The 20,264-nt window shown below is 39.8% G+C and overlaps 1 protein-coding gene across 1 annotated transcript in view; it reads right to left on the reverse strand.

Moving 5' to 3' along the window:
- LOC131065708 (protein PECTIC ARABINOGALACTAN SYNTHESIS-RELATED) overlaps window positions 1–16,011 on the reverse strand; it is a 140,826-nt gene extending 124,815 nt beyond the window's left edge. Inside the window, exons 1-2 of the mRNA XM_058000302.2 lie at window positions 15,426–16,011; window positions 15,248–15,298 (exon numbers count right to left, since the gene is read on the reverse strand). Of these exons, the coding sequence (XP_057856285.1) occupies window positions 15,248–15,298; window positions 15,426–15,710 (336 nt within the window). The 5' untranslated portion in view covers window positions 15,711–16,011. The remainder of the gene's footprint in view (window positions 1–15,247; window positions 15,299–15,425) is intronic.
- Window positions 16,012–20,264: the final 4,253 nt, after the last annotated feature.

Consider the following 20,264-nt stretch of genomic DNA (forward strand, 5'->3'; position numbering starts at 1 on the left):
CAATACAACCTTATAGAAATCTTCTCTCAAAAGTAGTGGTGTGAAAAAGCTTAACCCACAATTTTATGGACCTTACAAGATCAAAAGGAGGATATGTGAGGTTGCATATGAGTTGAAACTGCTGGAAAACGGTAGGATTCACAATGTTTTTCATGTATCGTGCCTTAAGAAGGCTCTTGGACAGCAGGTCACAACTTCATTAGATCTGCCACCACTTGATGATTAAGGCTAATTGATTTTGGAGCCTAAGGCTATCATTTATATGAGAAAGGAGGCTACAAAACAAGATCATCCCAAAGTAATTGGTGAAGTGGAAAAATCTTCCACTCAAGGATGCCACATGGGAAGGAGTAGAGATATTCAAGCATCCAAGTCTAAAATGACTTAGGGGCAAGCAAATTTAGGGAGGGAGGACTGTCATATCCCCTATGCCATAAGGCCGACCTAAACCCCAACCCCATAGAAAAATGTTTTCCAACACTGGTTCTATAGTTAAAATAAAAATAAAAAATATATATAAATAATAATAATATATAGATAAATTTTTATTTTTATTTTAAATTTCAAAACAATGCCAAGTTTTGGGACCTTGGCACCCAACACCAGCCCATATATATATATAGTTCAATTTAGAGGGCAAGAAGGAAATTGGCGGATTTGATTCTCAACCTGCATTTTTTGGACGAAAACCCTATAGGTGCTAACCCTGAGATAGGACAAAAACCCTCCCTTACTTCCTTCTACTAAATCAAACTTCAAAAAGGATTTGTGGGGCTAAAATTGGAATTTTTATCTTGTTGCAGGAGGTAATCAGCACTGGTGGAGGTCAGTGATTACCAACACCATTCTTTCCAAGCTCGACAGGCAATCTAAACAAGAGATCTGCAACCTTTAGCCCGAGCGCAAGAGGACAGCAATGAACCAGATCTGAAGTTTTTCCAGTGTCGGGTTTACAAGTGATTGCCAGCATTCAAGGTGATTTCCACATGCCATTCTCTGATCTGTGCCTATGCAGCCCTTAAGAACAGCACACAGGACACCCAGGGCAATCCACAAGGAGGGCAGGCTCACTTGGATCAGGAATAAAAGCAATTGGCGTTTCAGTATTAATCCTACAGGGAACAGGGAAGATTTTCTGCCCAGATCTAATGGTCCTAAATAAATAAATAAAAAGGTGGCAGCTAATCAGCAACTGAGATTCCATCAGCGGCAAATAACACCAGATTTTAGGGTAAATGAGTCAATACACTGCCAGCGAGGTGTTGTAATGATATCTGTTCATTACCCTGCTATTACTGATGACTTCAGTTTCTGATTGTAAGGATTAAAGACTGTGCAGTTCAAATAAATTCAGAAATTTAGAATTATTTCAGCTATTTCTTGCATGCTTTCCTGGTCCAATTTATTTGTTGACTCAATCAGAATTGAGGGTTTATCTAGTTGTGGTAAGTAAGGAAATTGTAAGGCTTGAGGTGGCATAATATGAAAGTAAGAGTTTCACACACAATGGTACGTGGGAGAATTGATGTTAAGTGCTTGTTAATAATATCGGGAGGTGTCATTGGTGTTGTCATCATATATGGTGCTCTGGGTGGCCTATTTCTGAATTGTGCTGCTGGTGCTTTGAGTGTGGTCTAGATTCTAGATGATAGTTGTTGGCATTGTGTTGCAGGGTAGCTTTGTCTATTTCCTTTGTATGGTGACGACTGAGCAGTCAAGGGACCAAGGTTCCAGTTTCAGATCATCAATTGAAAAGTATTTTTGAATGTGGTGAAGAGGCTAATATGCTGCTGGTAAAGGCTAATGGGTGATTTATATCTCGTGCAATGATTCTTGATGATTTGAGGAGAGGCTAGCAAAGGCTGTAGTGGATGAAGATATTAGGGCTTCTATTTTGACAATCTCAGTATCATGCCCCTGCATATAAATACACAGATCCCCAATTTGTTTGTGCCCTGACTGACCCTCTTTGCCCTAGGTGCCTAAAATGTAATGTCCCTTTTCTGAAATAGGATTTAATAATAAATAATAATAAAATTAGAATTAAAAAATAATAATTATAATATAATATAATCAAAGGTTAATTAAGTTTAATGAAAGGTCAAGAGGCATTATGACTCCCTCAAACATGAGATATAAAAGGGGGAAGAATTCATTTGAGAAAAGGAAAAGGAGAGTGGTGCTGAGATATAAAGGAGGGAAGAATTCATTTGAAAAAAGGAAAAGGAGAGTGGAGCATAGGAATTAAAGGAAGATAAATGGAAGAAGGAATGGAAAGGAAATGAAGATATGACTCTCTCAAAGGGCAGAAATGATGAAGGGTTATGACTCTTTCGAAGGGTGATAAATATGAAAGGTTGTGACTCTTTCAAAGAGTGGTAATTATAAAAGATTGTGACCCTTGCAAAGGGCAGACATGATGAAGAGGTGTGACACTCTATCACATTGGAAGTTATAAAGAGGAGAAGGTTTCATTTGAGGAGAACATCCAAGGGAGATCAACTTGGGGAATGATTTATTATTCTCAAAGGGTCGTGTTGGTGTCTGTTTTATCATCTACCAAACATTAGAATAAAGTACCCAAAGATAATTTATCCTCTCTTGAAAAATCACTGCATATGCTAAGATTGCTAGAAGATCATATGGTGATTCCAAGGTTTCTTTAGTCAGGTCTTGGCATGTGCATAAGCTCAATGGGCGTTGTGATTTGCTGGTAATACACAAAGGGACTTACGTTTGAACGAGTTGTCAACAACTTTGGGACTTAGATAGATTTGTCAATTAAAGCTCTCTCTCTGTCTTTTGGGATTTTGGGGATTTTAAGACTTCAAAAAGGGTAAAAGAGATCAGGGTTGAGCGATATACTCTAATCCTACAAATTCCAAAGACGGTATTGATTTGGTGAACTCAGTAAACCACACTTTGTTTCGCCTCACTTAGGACAACTACACAAAGTGGATGCAATCTTCAAGGGATGTGCTTATGATCAGAAGTTTAAGCATACACAAAATGAAAAGCCAAGACTAACTTTGCACAGTAAATGAAAATCATCCATTCACCAAAAGTATGAGCGGAGATACACCATAAACCAATACTTATCAGATCTTTCATTCAATCTAATAACATGAAATAAATTTTAACTAATGTGTTGAAGAAATTGAAAACCTCGCTTAATCACTCAAACAATAGGGATTACAAAGCCTTAAGAGAAAGCACACATGTAATATATTATCTAGAAATGACCTTCATGCAACAATATTTCAAAAACCTCACTCTCCAAATGAGAGGAGGCAACCTTATATAGGAGTCCAAAAATTTATGAACAGCCTAGATCGAACAATGATCAAGGGCTCAGATTAAAAGTTCAAAACCCTAATTAGGGTTTCCCCAAACTCTAACAATTAAAATGAACAAGGAGACAAGTGGCGCAGCTCCTATTCTCACTGAGGTGAGTGTCCAGTTTCCTTTTTTGTAGATTCGATGTACCTGGATACAAGAAGTCGCACCTCCTCTATGGTGGCACTTGGCAAGTTGCTAATTTGGAAGTCGACCATATCCACATCATCAATACAAGTGGCGAGAGTGTCTTCCCAGCCAGTTGCTTGTGTCAGGAAATTTTCATCTATGTGTATGAAGCTCGAAACTCTGGAGAGATCCTCCCTAAGAATTGGCCCTGAAACTTTGAAAAAGTTTCCTTGAACTTTGGCCCTTAAATTCTCTGCACGCAGATGCTTCTCTCGCACCTCATCCTGTTGCAATATCTCAGCTGCCACAAAGAAGACCTTGTCTTGAATATCTCTGATGGTCTTTTCAATTTTTGAACACTTAGCCTCGGATTTTCTCAAAGATTCAACCCTTGTAACCAAGGCAAAGTACCAAGTACTGAAATCATATAGGTCACCGAGCTGGATGACATTTTTGTCCATAAGATCCTGCTAAGAAAGTCCTCAGATTGCTTTCAAACATGGAATGATTCTTCTCTGAATATCCTCAATATCTTCCCAAGCTTTGGTTGTGTCTTGAATTCTGCTCAATAAGGAAAATGTGGAGCCATGCGCTGATATCAGGTTCTCAATAAGTATATCAGCATGTTCTGAGGCATCGGTCGTCCATTCCTTAGCTTCTCTGAAAGTTGTCTTCATGTCCTCATAATCCTTTAATGATTCTTGTGGAAGAGGTATGGGCAAAGTAACGGGTACCTCCTCCCGATCAATAGGTTTTGTCAAATGTTGAACGTATCTCTTCCATTGCTCATTTTCATCTTCAACCTTCTTTCTTTTTTCTTTTTCCTTGGCAAGTCTTGCCTTGAGAGTGTTGCAAGAATCATCAAAATCTTGAATCTCTTGGACCTGAGTAGGCTTACCCAAATTCACAGTAATGATTTTATAATCCTCAGGAGTGATGTTATCCTGAGTTTTCCCTACCTTAGGTACTGCCACCTGAACTATCCTGCATCCTGCACTATCTCTCTAGATCAAGGAGAATCTCTTAGCTGGCTTGGGCAGCTTCATTTTGCCGGATTTATCTAACTCAACCAAAAGTTCAATTGTATTATCTATATGGTGAACCTCTATAGGAACTGTTATCACAAAAGCTTGCACCCTTGCTAAGCTATCAACTCAGCAACCTTGTGAAACATGGAAACAACCCCGAAGTGTGGGACCTTGCGCGAGGAGGTTGAATCTCCGGAGAAGGCCGGCTTCCTTCTCACTCCAGGTGCAGGTGTTGAACCAACTCAACACTTCAAAAATAACTCCTACGCCTATCCTAACAATTTGCAGAGGTAAAGGGAAGAGAGAATTGCTTGAAATAAAAGGAGGTGATGCACCAAGAAGAGATTGTTCCTCTCCCCACCGGAAATGGCACAAGGAATCAACTGAAAAGCCCAAGAAATGCACAAACTTCAATTGCATGAGTGACCCAAACGCATGTGTGGAGGTTAGAATTTTCTAAGTGTCAAGAGGGGAGAAGGATTCCCACAAAGTCACACTCAGAAAACAAGTTAACACAGCATACATGTTAAAGGAAAACCACAAACATACACTTATAATGGAGGTAAGAACACATACACATCATACATAAGTTGAAGGAAGGCAAGAATGGAGATTTTCAATTAATCATAAATGCCAAAAGCCAATCTTACAGTTGCAGAAATGCAAAAATTATTACAAGTCTTCAAGAGAAGAGAAGAGCATAAGAAAGCTCAAGCCAGCAGGGAGAGAACCCTTTACAATGAGGCTTAACAACCTTATATAGAAAAATGGGTTACAATGGTGATCATGACCCCTGCATGTCAGTCTGGAAGCGCAGGGAAGTGCATGCACTTGGCTTGTACATGCAAGCCACCTAGCCATACCACCAAAGGCAACTCTGAGGAAGGTGGACTGACTGACCTTCCAAAGTCAGACATGACATAAGTCACCAAGCATGGCCTTGTACCTCCTTGATGGAAATCCTGCCAAAAACGCTTAATGCACCCTTGTGGCTCCACAAAAGAAAAATGCACAAGTCACCAAAACTATCGAAGCATTAAAGGCCTTGAGTGTTGATCACGCCATCCAGAAGTGTCGCCAGTAGGAAGGAAGCCCGAAGACTTCGGAAGCTCGGACTCCCGAAGTGAGGAAAACAAGGGAAGGACCAAGGAACTTCGGAACCTCGGGGTTCCGGAGTTCCGGGATAGAGAAAGGAAGAGAAGGAAAGGAACTTCGAAACCTCGAGGGTTTCGGAGTTCCGGAGGAACTAGGGAGAGAAGGCAAAAGGAGAAGGAACCTCGGAACCTTGGGGTTCCGAGGTTTCGGGGAACTGCTCAAAGGAAATTCGGAACCTCGGGGTTCCAAGGTTCCGAGATAGAGAGGGAAAGGGTTAAAGAGAGAAGGGGAACTTCGGAACCTCATGGTTCCAGAGTTCCGAGCAAAGGAGAAGCTTGAGCGAAGAGGTGATGGAAAGGAAGGCTAGGAACTTCGAAACCTCGGGGTTCCGAAGTTTCAAAGAGGGAAGGAGAAAAGGGACAAGGAACCTCGGAACCTCGGGGTTCCAGAGTTCCGGGGGAAAAGAGAGAAAGGCTAAGGAGAGGAGGGGCTGAGCTAGGGAAAGAACTTCGAAACCTCGGGGTTCTGGAGTTCCGAAGAAACTTGAAAAAAACCAAGGGAAGGAAGGGAACTTCGGAACCTCGGGGTTCCGAAGTTCCGGAAAAGGAAGAAGGAAAGAGACAAGGGCAAAGAGAAAAGACCTTCAGAACCTCGGGGTTTCAGAGTTCCGGGGAAGAAGGAAAGGCTAAGGGAGGAACCTCCTCCAGACAAGGCAACACTTCACACTTCATGATTCTTCTCTCCCTGATCAATTGGGGCCGCGCTGGTCCATGGAACATATCTCTGATCGGTTCTCACTAATGGACCAAGGGTGTCATAAAATGACAATAGGAACTTTGGTTTTAATTCTTTCTCTCAACCAATCAGGAATGGTTGACTGCTCCACACCACTCTCATCAAAATTATCTTCTACCTCCTTCGGTCCAGTGACTATGCCATCCAAGAATTCTCTTGGCTGCTCCAAGTTCTCAACTTCGATAACTTTAGCCACTTTGGGTTCTTGTCCTGGTTTCTGAAATGGGAACTAAACTGGTTCCTCCACGATCTCCTTAATGATAGGAGAAGGAACTCTCATTTCTTGTTCTTTTGTCTCAACATCTTGCTCTTGCTCATCAATTATCACTCTCAGCGGCGTGGTAGAGGAAGCACTTATGGTCGAGTGACCTTCTCTTGTCTGTTGTGGTCCACCTACATCTACCTCTCCAGTGACCTTCTTTCCTTTTGCCCTCAATGAATTTGCAGTGGGCATTTTTCTTTTCCTCGATCCCACACTTTCAAGGTTCCTATGGCCGCTGGACGTTACACCATGATTTGAGGACATAGATTCATCTGTCCCCATAAGATCATATGTGAAAGTAACATTCTTCGCCTTAAGTTCCTTTGTCTTTTGAGCTGCCCACCATTTGGAATATTCAATTACTGGCCTCATAAGGTCTCCAAGGTTAGACCTCTCAATTTTTGACCAATCAATGGGTGCAAGGGGCCCATTTTTCAAGACGGCATAGTGCGCTTGTTCATACTCGCTATCCTCTTCAAGCTGGTCTGCTAACCAAAATACTTCAGAAACTCTGATCAAATTTAGTGGAATTCTAAACCACAACCTCCTCCTTATGTCGAAGTTGTCAACAGCGTTGGCCCAATAATCATCTAAGTCTGGCCTATGCTCGAATTTTACTTCATTTACTTTCCCCATTTTATGAAAAGGGTCAAAATGGCTCCTACCCTAAAACTAGAAAAATGGATACCACTGGATCTCTTTATCAGCAAATGCAGCAGCCTGGGATGAAGGACATGTTTCTAACCCATTCCCAATAGTAAGTGAAAACGCTCCTGTCTTCTATTTCTTTCTTTTGACACTCATAAAATTTTCTAACTGTCGTACTACCTCGAGTAGTACCATCCTGTTCATGGGAAACATAGGCAATTTGTATGGCTGTCCGAAGAATCCCTGAATCCTCAGATAAGTGAACCTGGGGTACTGGATAAACCAACATCCAAATCTACTAATGAAGTCCATCGACTCTTGAGAGAGTCGCTGATGAAGTCCATCGACTCTTGAGAGAGTCGCTGATGGGTACCCCCTTGTAGGGTTCTAGTGATATGCATCAGGAATGCATCATTAACTCTCTTTAAGTGGAACTTTTCTTCTAAATCCAGTTGGGGATAGCAGTCATAAACAGGAAATTGGTTTTCTTTGTTCCCGACAGTGCCTCTACATACAATACCTCTGTACCTATATGTTCTGGCCAAAGAATAGAACAAGTACGAACTCATGTAGAAAGTCCTATTCTTTTCCAAATTTCTCAATTGGTCATCAATAATCCTTGCCCAGTTGATCATATCCACTCCAGCAGTGACCTCATGGATAAAGTAGTACATCCATGGTTCAAAAGGAGCACCTTGTTGGCTTCCCATAACCCTGTTCAATAGGACGATGAGGTCTCCATAATCTTCCTTGAAGTACACCCGTACAAGGAGTTTGGGTATTTTAGAACTTCCTTTCCTTGGCTTTTCCAACCATTGATGGTTGATGTTAGCTTCATATTCCTCCATGTGATCCTTGTACAATTGTGTCGCATCATCCCTAGTTATGTAAACAGTTTTGTGGTACTAGGGGATACGGAATGCTTCTCTGATCGCCTCTTCTCCGATGTTTGCCGGATTCTGCCATCAGGGGCTGCTATTTCTCTGTTTGTTGGGTTGTAATGTTTGGAGCATAACTCAGCACACTGCATCGCTGGAAGGAAACCAGCAGCTTGTACGATTCCATTGTTCATCATCCTTCGTGTAATTGCGGTAGGTAGTTGAGCGCCTATGCCATACATCTCTTCCTAAATTCCCAAAGATCGATGTGACCCAAGTTTGTGTCACCAACTTGCTTCCATTTAGAATTCATCTTCGATTCCAGAGGGGAATCTTTGTCCACTAGAAACTTCATCTTGTGTGATGTCCCTGCTTCGAAGGTCATCCAAATCTGCAAAAGAACACAAATAATAAACTTAAGTTATAATCTGCATTTTAGGTGCAATTTCAGAGTTCGGAGGCTAAGTAATTTATAGTTTACTCTCTTATCAACACTTAGCCTTGAAAATTGGATTTTCAAATACTTTGATATTCTGAAAATTTTAAGAAAATCCCTTGAAAAATCATCAGACTTAAGGAGTTAAAAGTCTGATTTTATCTTCAAAATCAGAATTTGGAAAAATTAACTTCGTTCAACTCCTTGAAATTTATTCTAACTTGTTTAAAGGCAGAAAATGAGAAAGAAAGAAAGGGAAATCTGCTAAATTTATTCTCTCTCTTTAAACTTTGAGTAAAAACCTGGGTTCAAAACCCAATACCCTGCCTTCAAAACTAATTTTCACCTTCGAATAAAGAAGAAGAATGAGAAAAGAAGCTACTTGGAAGATGAGAATCAGATGTTAATCTCAGAAAATTAATAAATTTGTCTTCCAAACAGTCAAAGTCCCTCCAAAATCTGTGTGCAACTTGTGAAAAATGGTTGAAAATCTAAGACTTATGCTTGAAATCCTTCTTGAGATTACTTTAACCTGCAGAAATACTCTCAACTTGCACAAAACTTCTCTCAAAATGCCTCTCAACTTGTTCTTAAAATTTGAACTTCATATGATGAAATGAGAGAATGAAAGGCATTTGTATTGGAGTTCGAATTCTTCATTTAGAAACACAGAGGATCTTCAAAAAATTTTCTAATTTATCCTTCATACATCGAACTTGGACATTCAGTCTATCGAGCTTGCAAAGAAAGTTTCCATTTTGATCCCTAGTTGCTTTGTCATCACTATCTGTTGAAATTATCTAGCTAGCTCGGATTATATTAGCTCGGATTATCAAACTTTAATGTTGCTAAAAGCAATTAAAGTTTGATCATTATCTATGCGTTTAAACTCATTAGGCCTGGGCCCAAAATAATTGTAATTAAACTGTAATAGGTCTGGACCTATTCTGGGCGGTAAAAGAAAGTCTTGTAATTAATCATGCCCTATATGTAACTTGTGGGGTGTTGGCGCCAAGTTAAAGGATAAAATTAAGATTATATGTGCTAGCCGACTTAGGTGAATTAAGGAGGCCAAGTCTCCTATATATATGTAAGTATCATTCATTGTATCTACACATCTTCAGCGAACTTCTCCATTCAGCAAGTTCAATCTTCTATCAGCGAAATACTCCTAGCATCAGCGAATCTCCTTCAAGCATCAGCGAACTATTGGAGAAAGTAAACAAACCCTATCCGAAGTCAGCAGACTATCTGTCTAGGGCAGCAAATTGATTTGCAGGTGTAGTGAAGCTCATCTACAAGACAGCAGAGGCAGTGAAATCCTTCCTAGGCACAGCGAACATATCCTCAAGTCTGCAATTTGGTGATCAGTGAACTCCTTTGGCATAGCGAACCTCTTCTTACAGTCAGCAAACCATCTTGCAGGGTCAGCACACATACCTTCAGGTCTGCAATTTATCAATGATCAGCAAACATTTGTGGACTGCAGATAAGTTACATGCTTGTTCTATTTGCTGAACTAATACTACTGTGTTAAATACTTAACGTGTTGAAGCTAATTGTAAAGAGACCTACTGATTGTTGATTAATAAGATCTAAGAAATTCGGTTGGGTTTTTCACCTCCAAGAGGGAGGTTTTCCCAGGATAATTGTTTGTGTTGTCTTGTGTTTCGTTTGCATTGTTTACTTCTGAATTTTATTATTAAGTCTGATCACTAAAACTAACACTATCAAGTTCAAAATCTTCATCTTATCTTTCCAATGCAGCTTTCTAATTCAGTTTTCAGTTCATAATTCGAACCAAATTTGCAATATTCTCTTTTTAAAAACTTTCCAAATATGTCATAGTTCGAACTTGAGAGTCAAATCTTGATGGCATCTCCTTGGAATACTCCTTCATTTCAGACTTAGCGAGTTTTCACATGAGGCGGACTTCATTGATTTCATTCTCCAAACTTGGGCGGACTTGGTTAAGTTTGTGCACCACGTATCATGCTAGGGTCAACTTTGTTCATCTTATGCACTCAACCTCTTCATAGGGCAGACTTCGTTGTGTTCATGCCACTCCTATCTAGCTTCAAGGCGGACTTTGTTAACTTTAGGCACCATACTTATGTTCTTCGGCGGACTTCATGAAGATGATGCACCACATGGGAAGGCGGACTTTACTAACTTTATGACACACAACCTTCTCCTTCGAGGCGGACTTGAACATCTTCAAGAACTATGGAGGGCGGAATTCTTGAATATCATGACACACAACCTTCTCCTTCAAGGCGGACTTTACCAACTTTGTGATCCACTTTCATGACTTCCAAGGCGGACTTTGTGAAGATTGTGCACCAACTCATGGCGGACTTTGCCAACTTCATGAACCAAGACAAGGGCGGACTTGGTGAAGATTGTGCACCAACTCATGGCGGACTTTGTTGAGTTCAGGAACCACATGATCAAAACTTGAAATTTCCATAACTTGTGCAATTTTGTTGGATCGTCTTGAAATTTGAAAACCACCTCCCATTTATCCATCAAATTCCTCAGGATCCCTAAAATTTAGGAACTTATCTTTTTGGGTCAAAACTTGGATTTTAGGAGGAATTTGTCGATCATTTCAATGTATTTCAATGCGAACAGTGCAAACCCTAGATCCACTTCTAAAAATAGAAAAAGCAAGGTTCCCTAAAAACTAGGAAAACTTTCTAAAAATAGCCATTTTGGGGATCGTGCTCAAAATGTCAAAAACTAAACTTCCTAAAAAATAGGAAAAAGCAAAAAGCAAAACTTTCCAAAAATAGAAAGTTGTCTAAATTAGCTCAAATCAATTGCGATCTTCGTCCTTTGAGCTTTCTAGACACAATGACGATGTCTAGACTCTGTTCTAACCATGGCTTGCACACACTGACTCATAATGTTCAAAACTCAGGTCGCTCAAAACTGACAAACTTGGCAATACTGACGCAGGGAGGTCAAAAGGCTCTAACAAAACCCTAGAAAGCGGGAAAAAGGGAGGGTCCCCATTTGCAATGGGGTGATGTGTGAAAAAGGTCACAACAGGTAGCAATGAATGGTGGTGACTCAATTCTAATGAAGGGTGGTGACTCAAGTCTTATGAAAGGTGGTGACCCTTTCACCAATGAAGTATAAAAGGGATCATTCCAAATCATTCAAGGATCACTTATCAATCATCATTCCAATCAAGAAAATAATCAATCAACAAATCATGCTATCATATCAGCATTCATTCATTCACCATTTTCCAATATATCAAACCAGCGCATCATTACATTATCACTCACCAATACCTCAAATCATACAATCAAAGGAATTCATTCAATTGAACCAATCACTTAACATTTTATAAGGCATTGAATACTCAGCAGATCGATTAAATAATACTGTTTGGTATGAATTCATTGAATATAATAGAATAAATTTTGCATTAATAAACATATCCCTGCACACTAATAACAGAATAATATTCTGCTGTTATGATTACATCACAGTAACCCAGTAACTGCATCTGATTTGTGAAATTCTTTAATTTATTTATTATATGTATGATACTGGAATCTTTCATGTTTTCTGAGTACTTCCAGCCATGATAGAAGGAAAGAAGGCTTGCAAGAGGGGTACGGTGATGGGGCGCTCCTCTATGGTATGCCACCTCTATGAGGGGACTTGCTGGTTCCATGAGGGTAAGTGGCAGCGAAGGGTACTGCCCTTGGGCCTAGAGGAGATGGCTTCTAGGGCACCCTGTTGTAACCTCTTTCCCCTGTCATGGTGCATCAATACAAGGAGACCAATCATAGAGAGAAGGACAAGGTTGGCAAGATGAGGGGATAATGGAAAGTGGAACCTCATTGGGTAGGCCACCTCACATGGATGGCATGGGCCACATGAGGCCAAGAGGGTTCTATCCTCTAGCTCTTGGGCCCAGGGTAGAGAATCTGAGACACCCCATCAAAGACACTCTCTCCCATGCTCTCCTATGGTTGAGCCTCTCAAATATATTTAAAATGCTTTATCAACAATTCTGCTATGAATTTACTGATGCTTAATTATGGTAATCTGATTATTGGAATTATTGTTGTAAGTGGTTTCTAATCTGTTTGCAAGCTTTCAATCGGGTGAAAGGTACTCTCTAACCCCACTTGTTTTCTTAGAAATTAGGAATCAGGGCAAATTTAGGGCATTCCCAATTATGAGATATTACATAAAACTTATTACAAATAATTTAAATTACTCTAATTCATGGCCGACCTAGGAGGGCCGACCCCCTTTTGTGAATAATGGACAAAAAACATGTATTTATGTGGTAGAAATGCAGCGATCATTGGGGACAGGAAACAATGGGAGTAATGATCTGAGTTATTGAGCAGTCATAAACTTATCATTGCAGCAGATATACAAATGTATTACTAATCAGAATAGAAAGAGCCATTATGCAGATGTGATAGGCTGCATAAGACTAGGGTAGCGAACATTATTACTGTCACAACTCTACCATAAAAGAACAGGCGCAGAATAAGGGAAATCAACTTGTTGCAAGCTTCACGACTTTCCAAAACAGAAGTCTATATCAGCGATAAACCTCCATACAATCACTCAACAAATGAGGATTAGTTAGGGCAAGAATTTAACTCCAAGGGGGTGCGATTGGTGAAGAGACAAGGGGCATGGAAACAAGGAACAGTCCTGGCAAGTAGTTGCCCTTTTCTAAGAGACGTGCCTCATCAAGATGCAAGAAGGTATAAAGGACAAATATCAAATCATCGAGCAAGGAATCACTCACTGATCAAAGCTGACAAACATATCCATTACAGCAGAAAAAAAGGCAAAACCACAAAAAGACATCAATCTATTATTACACCGACTTGAATATATTCTGAGCAGATCTGAAGATAGAATCTACAGATCGAACCATCAGCAGAAGCACTTATCAGCATCATTGAACAATAAGAGATCTTCAAATACATCAGCAGGAATCATAAATTCACAAGAAGCGGATTCGACTCTCCAGCACCAATTAAAAACAGAACTTCTCCCATTCACGGCAGACCAATCTGTGTAATAATATACTGTGGTATGCAAAAATAGATACATTGCTTATCTGTATACTTATATCAATTATATATATGAATATATGATAGATATTGATATCAATGGTAGGTAGATTTGATTGTTTGATCTAAGCATCTATGCATTTAATGATGTGACTATAATTATCCTTCATGTAGACTGAAAGAATCTGCAATTACAGAGAACAGCTTAGGGCACCCTGCTATAGTGGCCAGTAGGGAGAACAGCTAGTAGGGCACCCTATTGCACTATGAAAGGGAGAGAACGGCTAAGGGAACCCTATTGCGATTACCCTTCCAACCCCTACGTTGAGGGACTGTTAATAAACATGAGGATCTCCAGCCATGGATGTGCGGTGGAGGACTGTATGGAGGGAGAACAGCTACATTAGGACACCCTACCCTGCCTCCTTACTCCATATCTTCTATGACTGAGATTCACATACAAATCAGACTTGCTGTGTAATGATGAATATACAATTTCTGTGCTCTAACCTTAGATTATTCATAAATGATGTCTGCAATATTACCTAACCCTAAGGTTATCATATATATATGTATATGTGCATATGCTGTTTGTGTTGTGATTGCAGAATTAAAAATCCAGGATCTCATTATTAAAGAGATATTTATTTGGTAAAATGAAACTCTGACCCTAATTTGTTGCAATTGAGATTTTAGGGCAAATTCTAAGGAGACGTTACACTCAGCAAGCGTAAAAGAGGAAGAAGGAACGATGGGTGGTTTATCTTTTCTCTAGTGAATCAAGGTATGTGCCAAGTGAAAAAAGTAATCAACTCTCGGGTATAGAGATTGAAAGCGTTCATTTAGCAGCTGTAGGGAAAAGCGCATGAACTGAGAGAGGAAAATAAAATATTCGAGAAGTTCTATCAGGACTTTGAATTAGTATGGCCATTACGGTTCACAATAGTACATTGGAGTTGTCCAGTGGCTTCATGATGCCCCTATTGAAAAATAGTCCACTGACTAAGGGAGTACAGAGAATGTCAATTATTAATGGTATCAATGTGCGTGGAGCAGTGCCAGCAATAGGGGCGTGGAGCGCTGCCAGCGTCAGGTGCTTTTGCACTTTCACTGGAGTTGATGCTGGTGTCAGCAATGGGGTGTATGGTAGAGTTGCTAGGCAGTAGAAGACGGATTAGAAGTGATATGTTACACCTGGTAGCGTAGGCTTTGGTTTGTGGCAGTTTTCTTGATTGGTAGCTGGGTCAACCTCTGCTCAGTTCTGACTGGTGGTGTTTTGGTATCAGATGATGGTATGCGGTGGCTGTAGGTAGTTTTAGTTTGGTTTGCAGATTACCATTTTTATGTTGATATTCCTATTTTCTTGCAGTGTTAGCGATAATTTAAATTATGCTATATGTTTGATAATGTGATGTAGATTGGCTGGGGACCCATTAAAAGATCCCCAAAATTATAATTAAAAACCATATACACTGCAACTCTACTGCAAACCAAAGATTCGCATATCTCTAACAACATAGTAATTCTATTTATTTTTTGTAAATACATGCAGAGGTTTTAAACTTAAACGAACTTACATGCGGACAATGGAGAACAATTCCTTCCTTCTTGCACAAATAAGGAGGATTCTGCACAGATCACGAATATAACCAACTACATTAAACTGCGATCTACTTTAATACGGTCCACAATCTACATGATCAACGCTAAGCTTTATTAAAAGCTGTAAAACAGAATGTAGTAAAGAATACTGACTATGCGGTTCCAGACAGGAGGCAAGGAAATGGTTGCTGCAAGCACAACGGCACAGAGCAACACTATAGAAATCTTCCTGTAAATCCTGTCATCTTTTCCAAGGTAAATAGAGGAGAAATTCCATCCTTTAATTTTAAAGTCCTGCTGTTGTTTGGCCTGAGGAGATTGTGTTTCTTTTTCTTTAGATTGTGCGGCAGCGGCAGCGGCAGCAGACGGAGAGGAGGAAGATGAAGATCTGGCGGAGGCGGATCCGGAGTGCCTCAGCTCCGCACCCCCCAAATCCATTTCAAAATATAATACTCAACCTCAGATAGCTTATTCCTGTTGGTTGGGATCCGACTGTGTAACTTCCTAAATTTAAGAACGTTTGATCAATTAAAAAAATTCTAATAAAGACGCGCCATTGTTTCAGGATATGTTTCTCTTTTGCCATCGCATGTTTATTGGCGCCATAAATCTCTGCGCTTGCAATCCAGATACGAGAGGCTTTAATATAGTTTCCATACCAACAGTGTTTTTTGTTTAACCCTTGGCAATTAAATATTGAATAAAGGGATATTAGCTTCAATTTCAGCGTAGTCGCGAACTCTTCATCTAATGATTGTAATGGTGAATATTTTTTTCATTTTTTTATTATTTATCATTCAGTCCATCCACCTCCATTTCCGGGAGCAAGGTCTAAGACAAGGGGTGTGGCGAGTATGAAATCAGAGTCCTTTTGTATTGGTAAATTGTCGCCGTCACCTAGATCATACGGAAGACCTCCCCTCAACTAGCAAGATCCAAAGATTGTTCTTTAATATAAGGACATGTGTTCCAAAAGGGACTTGTCGTACCAACAGCATGCATCGATATACATGTTCGAGAAATGCATACCATGTCAACTTGTCGTGGTGCCCGGACCCACAGTATGTGACATGGAGTTGTCTGTGGAGTTCGTCGTCACTCCTTGGGGCCCACGCGAAATTACGTGGACATGCTGGAGGACGGTCGCGACTAGCTTCGTGGCTATCGGTAGTTTATTGTGCATAACACGCACATTAAAAGCAAGTGAATGAAGAAACCGCGTCTGGACGGTATTCCGGTAGGAAAAAGAGTGTGCGAGCTCCAAAATTTGGTACGTTCATCAAAGAAAAGACTAACATGGCGTGATTTGATGTACCAAACGCGGGAAAAGTCGCATTGAGATTAGTTTATTATTTTAAGTTTCATGAATGATAATCAAAGATAGGAGAATGAGAAACAAAACTAATTGTAAAGACCTAAAATTAATTAAATCAATATTTAATTAATTTAAGCATGTTAACATAATTAATCATAGTTTCGCAGAGCCTGAGAATGAGCTGCCTGTGAAGTGTCGAAATTGCGAACGCGCATAACACCATGTTAGTCGCAATCGCAATTTCGCGGTGCGAGAGAATTATTGACCACTCAAGTGGCGAAACTGCAAATGCCCATAACACATCGTGTTAGTCTCAATCGCAATTTCGCGGAGCCCGAGAATGAGCTGACCTGTGAAGTGTTGAAACAGCGAACGCGCATAACACATTGTGTTAGTTGCAATCACAGTTTTGCGGTGCGAGAGAATGAACTGACCAGTCAAGTGGCGAAACTGTGAACAACCATAACACATCGTGTTAGTCGCAATCGCAGTTTTGCGGAGCCCGAGAATGAGTTGACTTGTGAAGTGTTGAAACTACGAACGCGCATAACACACCGTGTTAGTCGCAATCGCAATTTCGCAGTGCGAGACAATGAATTGACCAGTCAAGTGGCAAAATTGTGAATGCCCATAACACATCATGTTAGTCTCAGTCGCAGTTTCATGGAGCCCGAGAGTGAGCTGACCTGTGAAGTGTCGAAACGAACGCGCATAACACATCGTGTTAGTTGCAACCACAGTTTCGCGATGCGAGAGAATGAACTGACCAGTCAAGTGGCAAAATTGTTAACATCCATAACACATCATGTTAGTCGCAATCGCAGTTTCGCTGAGTCCGAGAATGAGCTGACCTAAACACATCGTGTTAGTCGCAATTACAGTTTTGCAGAGTCCGAGAATGAGCTGACCTATGAAGTGTTGAAACTGCGAACGTGCATAACACACCGTGCTAGTCGCAATCGTAGTTTCGTGGTGCGAGAGAATGAATTGACCAGTCAAGTAGCGAAACTATGAATGCCCATAACACATCGTGTTAGTCTCAATCGCAATTTCGCGGAGCCCAAGAATGAGTTGCCTGTGAAGTGTCGAAATAGCGAATGCGCATAGCACATCGTGTTAGTTGCAATCACAATTTCGTAGTGCGAGAGAATGAACTGACCAATCAAGTGGCGAAACTGCGAACACGCATAACACATCGTGTTAGTCGCAATCACAGTTTCGCAGAGCTTGAGAATGAGTTGACCTGTGAAGTGTTGAAACTACGAACACGCATAACACATCATGTTAGTCGCAATTGCAGTTTCGCGGTGCGAGAGAATGAACTGACTAGTCAAGTGGTGAAACTGCGAACGCCCATAACACATCGTGTTAGTCGCAATCGCAGTTTCGCGGAGCCCGAGAATGAGTTGACCTATGAAGTGTTGAAACAACGAACACGCATAACACACCGTGTTAGTCAAAACTGTTAACGCGCATAACACGCCATGTGAGTTATGGTCAAGGTTCAATTAGGGTTATGTTAGGGCTAAAGATAAGGTTAGATTGGGGTTAGTGTTAAGGTTAGGTTATGATAAAGGTTATTATTCTAGGTTGTTGTCAATATCAATTAGGATTGGAGTTAGTATCACAATTCACTTAGGATTAAATTAAGGTTAGAAATTTAGTGTTAGGATTCAAATAAGGTTAGCATAATTTACATTACTGTAAAGGTTTAATTAGGGTTAGGGTTCAATTAGGTTTAGGTTATGGATACAATCAAGGTTAGGTTGGGTTTAGGGTTAAAGTTATTATAGGGGTGGGATTTAAATTCAAGATAGGGTTTAATTATGATTAGGATTAATTTTAGGGTTAGGTTTTTGTTAGGGTTCAATTCTGATTATATTATGGTTAGGGTTGATGTTAGGTTATAATAATGGTTATTACGATTCAATTAGATTTCAATTAGTTCAGGTTAGGGTAAGTGTTAAAATTTGATCATAACCCTAATAACTATTATATCAATTCATCATATAAAAAATATACATTAAATATGTTGTGTTTAATAGAAAATATATTTAGGAAAAAGAATTTAGAATAAAAGTATAGTTCCCATGTAGGACTCAAATACAACTCAACTGAAAATAGCTTATTGCTTAATTTATCATGAAACCCAAAATGTTGACATCCAATACGTTTTATTTTAAATGAATACATTATAATAGAATCTAACTTGCATGATCAATGCAACCAAAGCTATCATATTGGTATTGATTATAATAAAATTATAAGCCCAAATTGAATTTGTGATTAAAATTATTAACATAAAAATTCTTACTCATCTTTCTAAACTAAAAATTAAAAATTATATTTTATTTTTAAAGTATTTGCTTAACTCCTAATAAATAGAAAAATCACATCTATATGATAAATTAGAAACCTTTTTAATAGGCAAGGTTATTGTACCTAGTGATTATCTACCAACATTATCAAAGCCACAAATAGATAGAGAATAAGGTTGAATAATATAAGTATCCACAATGATTTTACACTTACAGCTCGCCATTTGAACAAATTCAATCACATTTGATGTTAAATTGTCAGTTACAAAAACTTATTCATGCATTTGAGCAAAAACTCCTTTCAAAGATAATACAATATCTGAAAGGGCTGCTGATATTTACTATTTATGAAAAAAAAAATTCAAGGCACCAATCAAATTTCGTTCTTTCATATATGGCAAACATGCAAGCTATGGATTTGAAAGTTAACAAGTAAAAGGCATCTTATTCAATATAATTTAGTATTTCACAAAGAAGTTCTCTGAATACGTCAATGCATATTATCTGTTCTTCATATTTGTATCAATAGCTATAAGTTATGTCATTTACAAATTATATTTGGATCATGGTGTGTTTTTCTTGATTGGTGAGGCTTCATGAAAAGTGTTTTGTTTGCCAAGTAGGACCCAATACTTGAAAAGACAATTATAGCCAATCGAACTAAATACCATCATGCTACCCTCAACCCTATCTACCCTAAACAATGTTCCATCAATCTTGTATCTTATACCCTATACCTATATGGGAGAGAGAGAGAGAGAGGGGAGACATACATACAGGGGCATAGAGAGAGGTGCCTAAATAATGATCCATCAATCTCTCTCTCTCTCTCATTCTTTCTTTCACTTTTAAGTCTCTCTCTCTCTCTCTCTCTCTCTCTCTCTCTCTCTCTCTCTCTCTCTCTCTCTCTCTCTCTCTCTCTCTCTCTCTCTCTCTCTCTCTCTCTCTCTCTCTCAGAGTCCCCTTCTCTGTGTCGCTCTCTATCTCTCCCTCTATTTCCCTCTATTTCCCTCTTTGTCTCTCTCTCTCTCTCCATCTCTCTCTCCCCCTCCCTTTCCCTTTCTCTATCTCTGTCTCCCCCCCTCTCTCTCTCTCCGTCTCTCTTTCTCTCATTTATCTCTTGTCTCTCCCTCTCAGTCTCTATCTCACTCTCCTCCTCTCTTAGGTGTATCTCTCTCCCATTCCCTCCCTCTCCTCCCCCTCTCTTCCTCTATAGGTTCATATGGTATTCTTAGGGGTCATATGGTATCCTAGGGATCCATGCATGTGTCCTAAGGGGTCATAGGACACCATATGACTCCTTGGGACACCATATGACCTGTAACAACACATAAGATGTCATATGGAGTCCTGAGGGGT

The sequence above is a fragment of the Cryptomeria japonica genome, chromosome 7 (genome assembly GCF_030272615.1).
Source record: "Cryptomeria japonica chromosome 7, Sugi_1.0, whole genome shotgun sequence".
Lineage (NCBI taxonomy): Eukaryota > Viridiplantae > Streptophyta > Pinopsida > Cupressales > Cupressaceae > Cryptomeria > Cryptomeria japonica.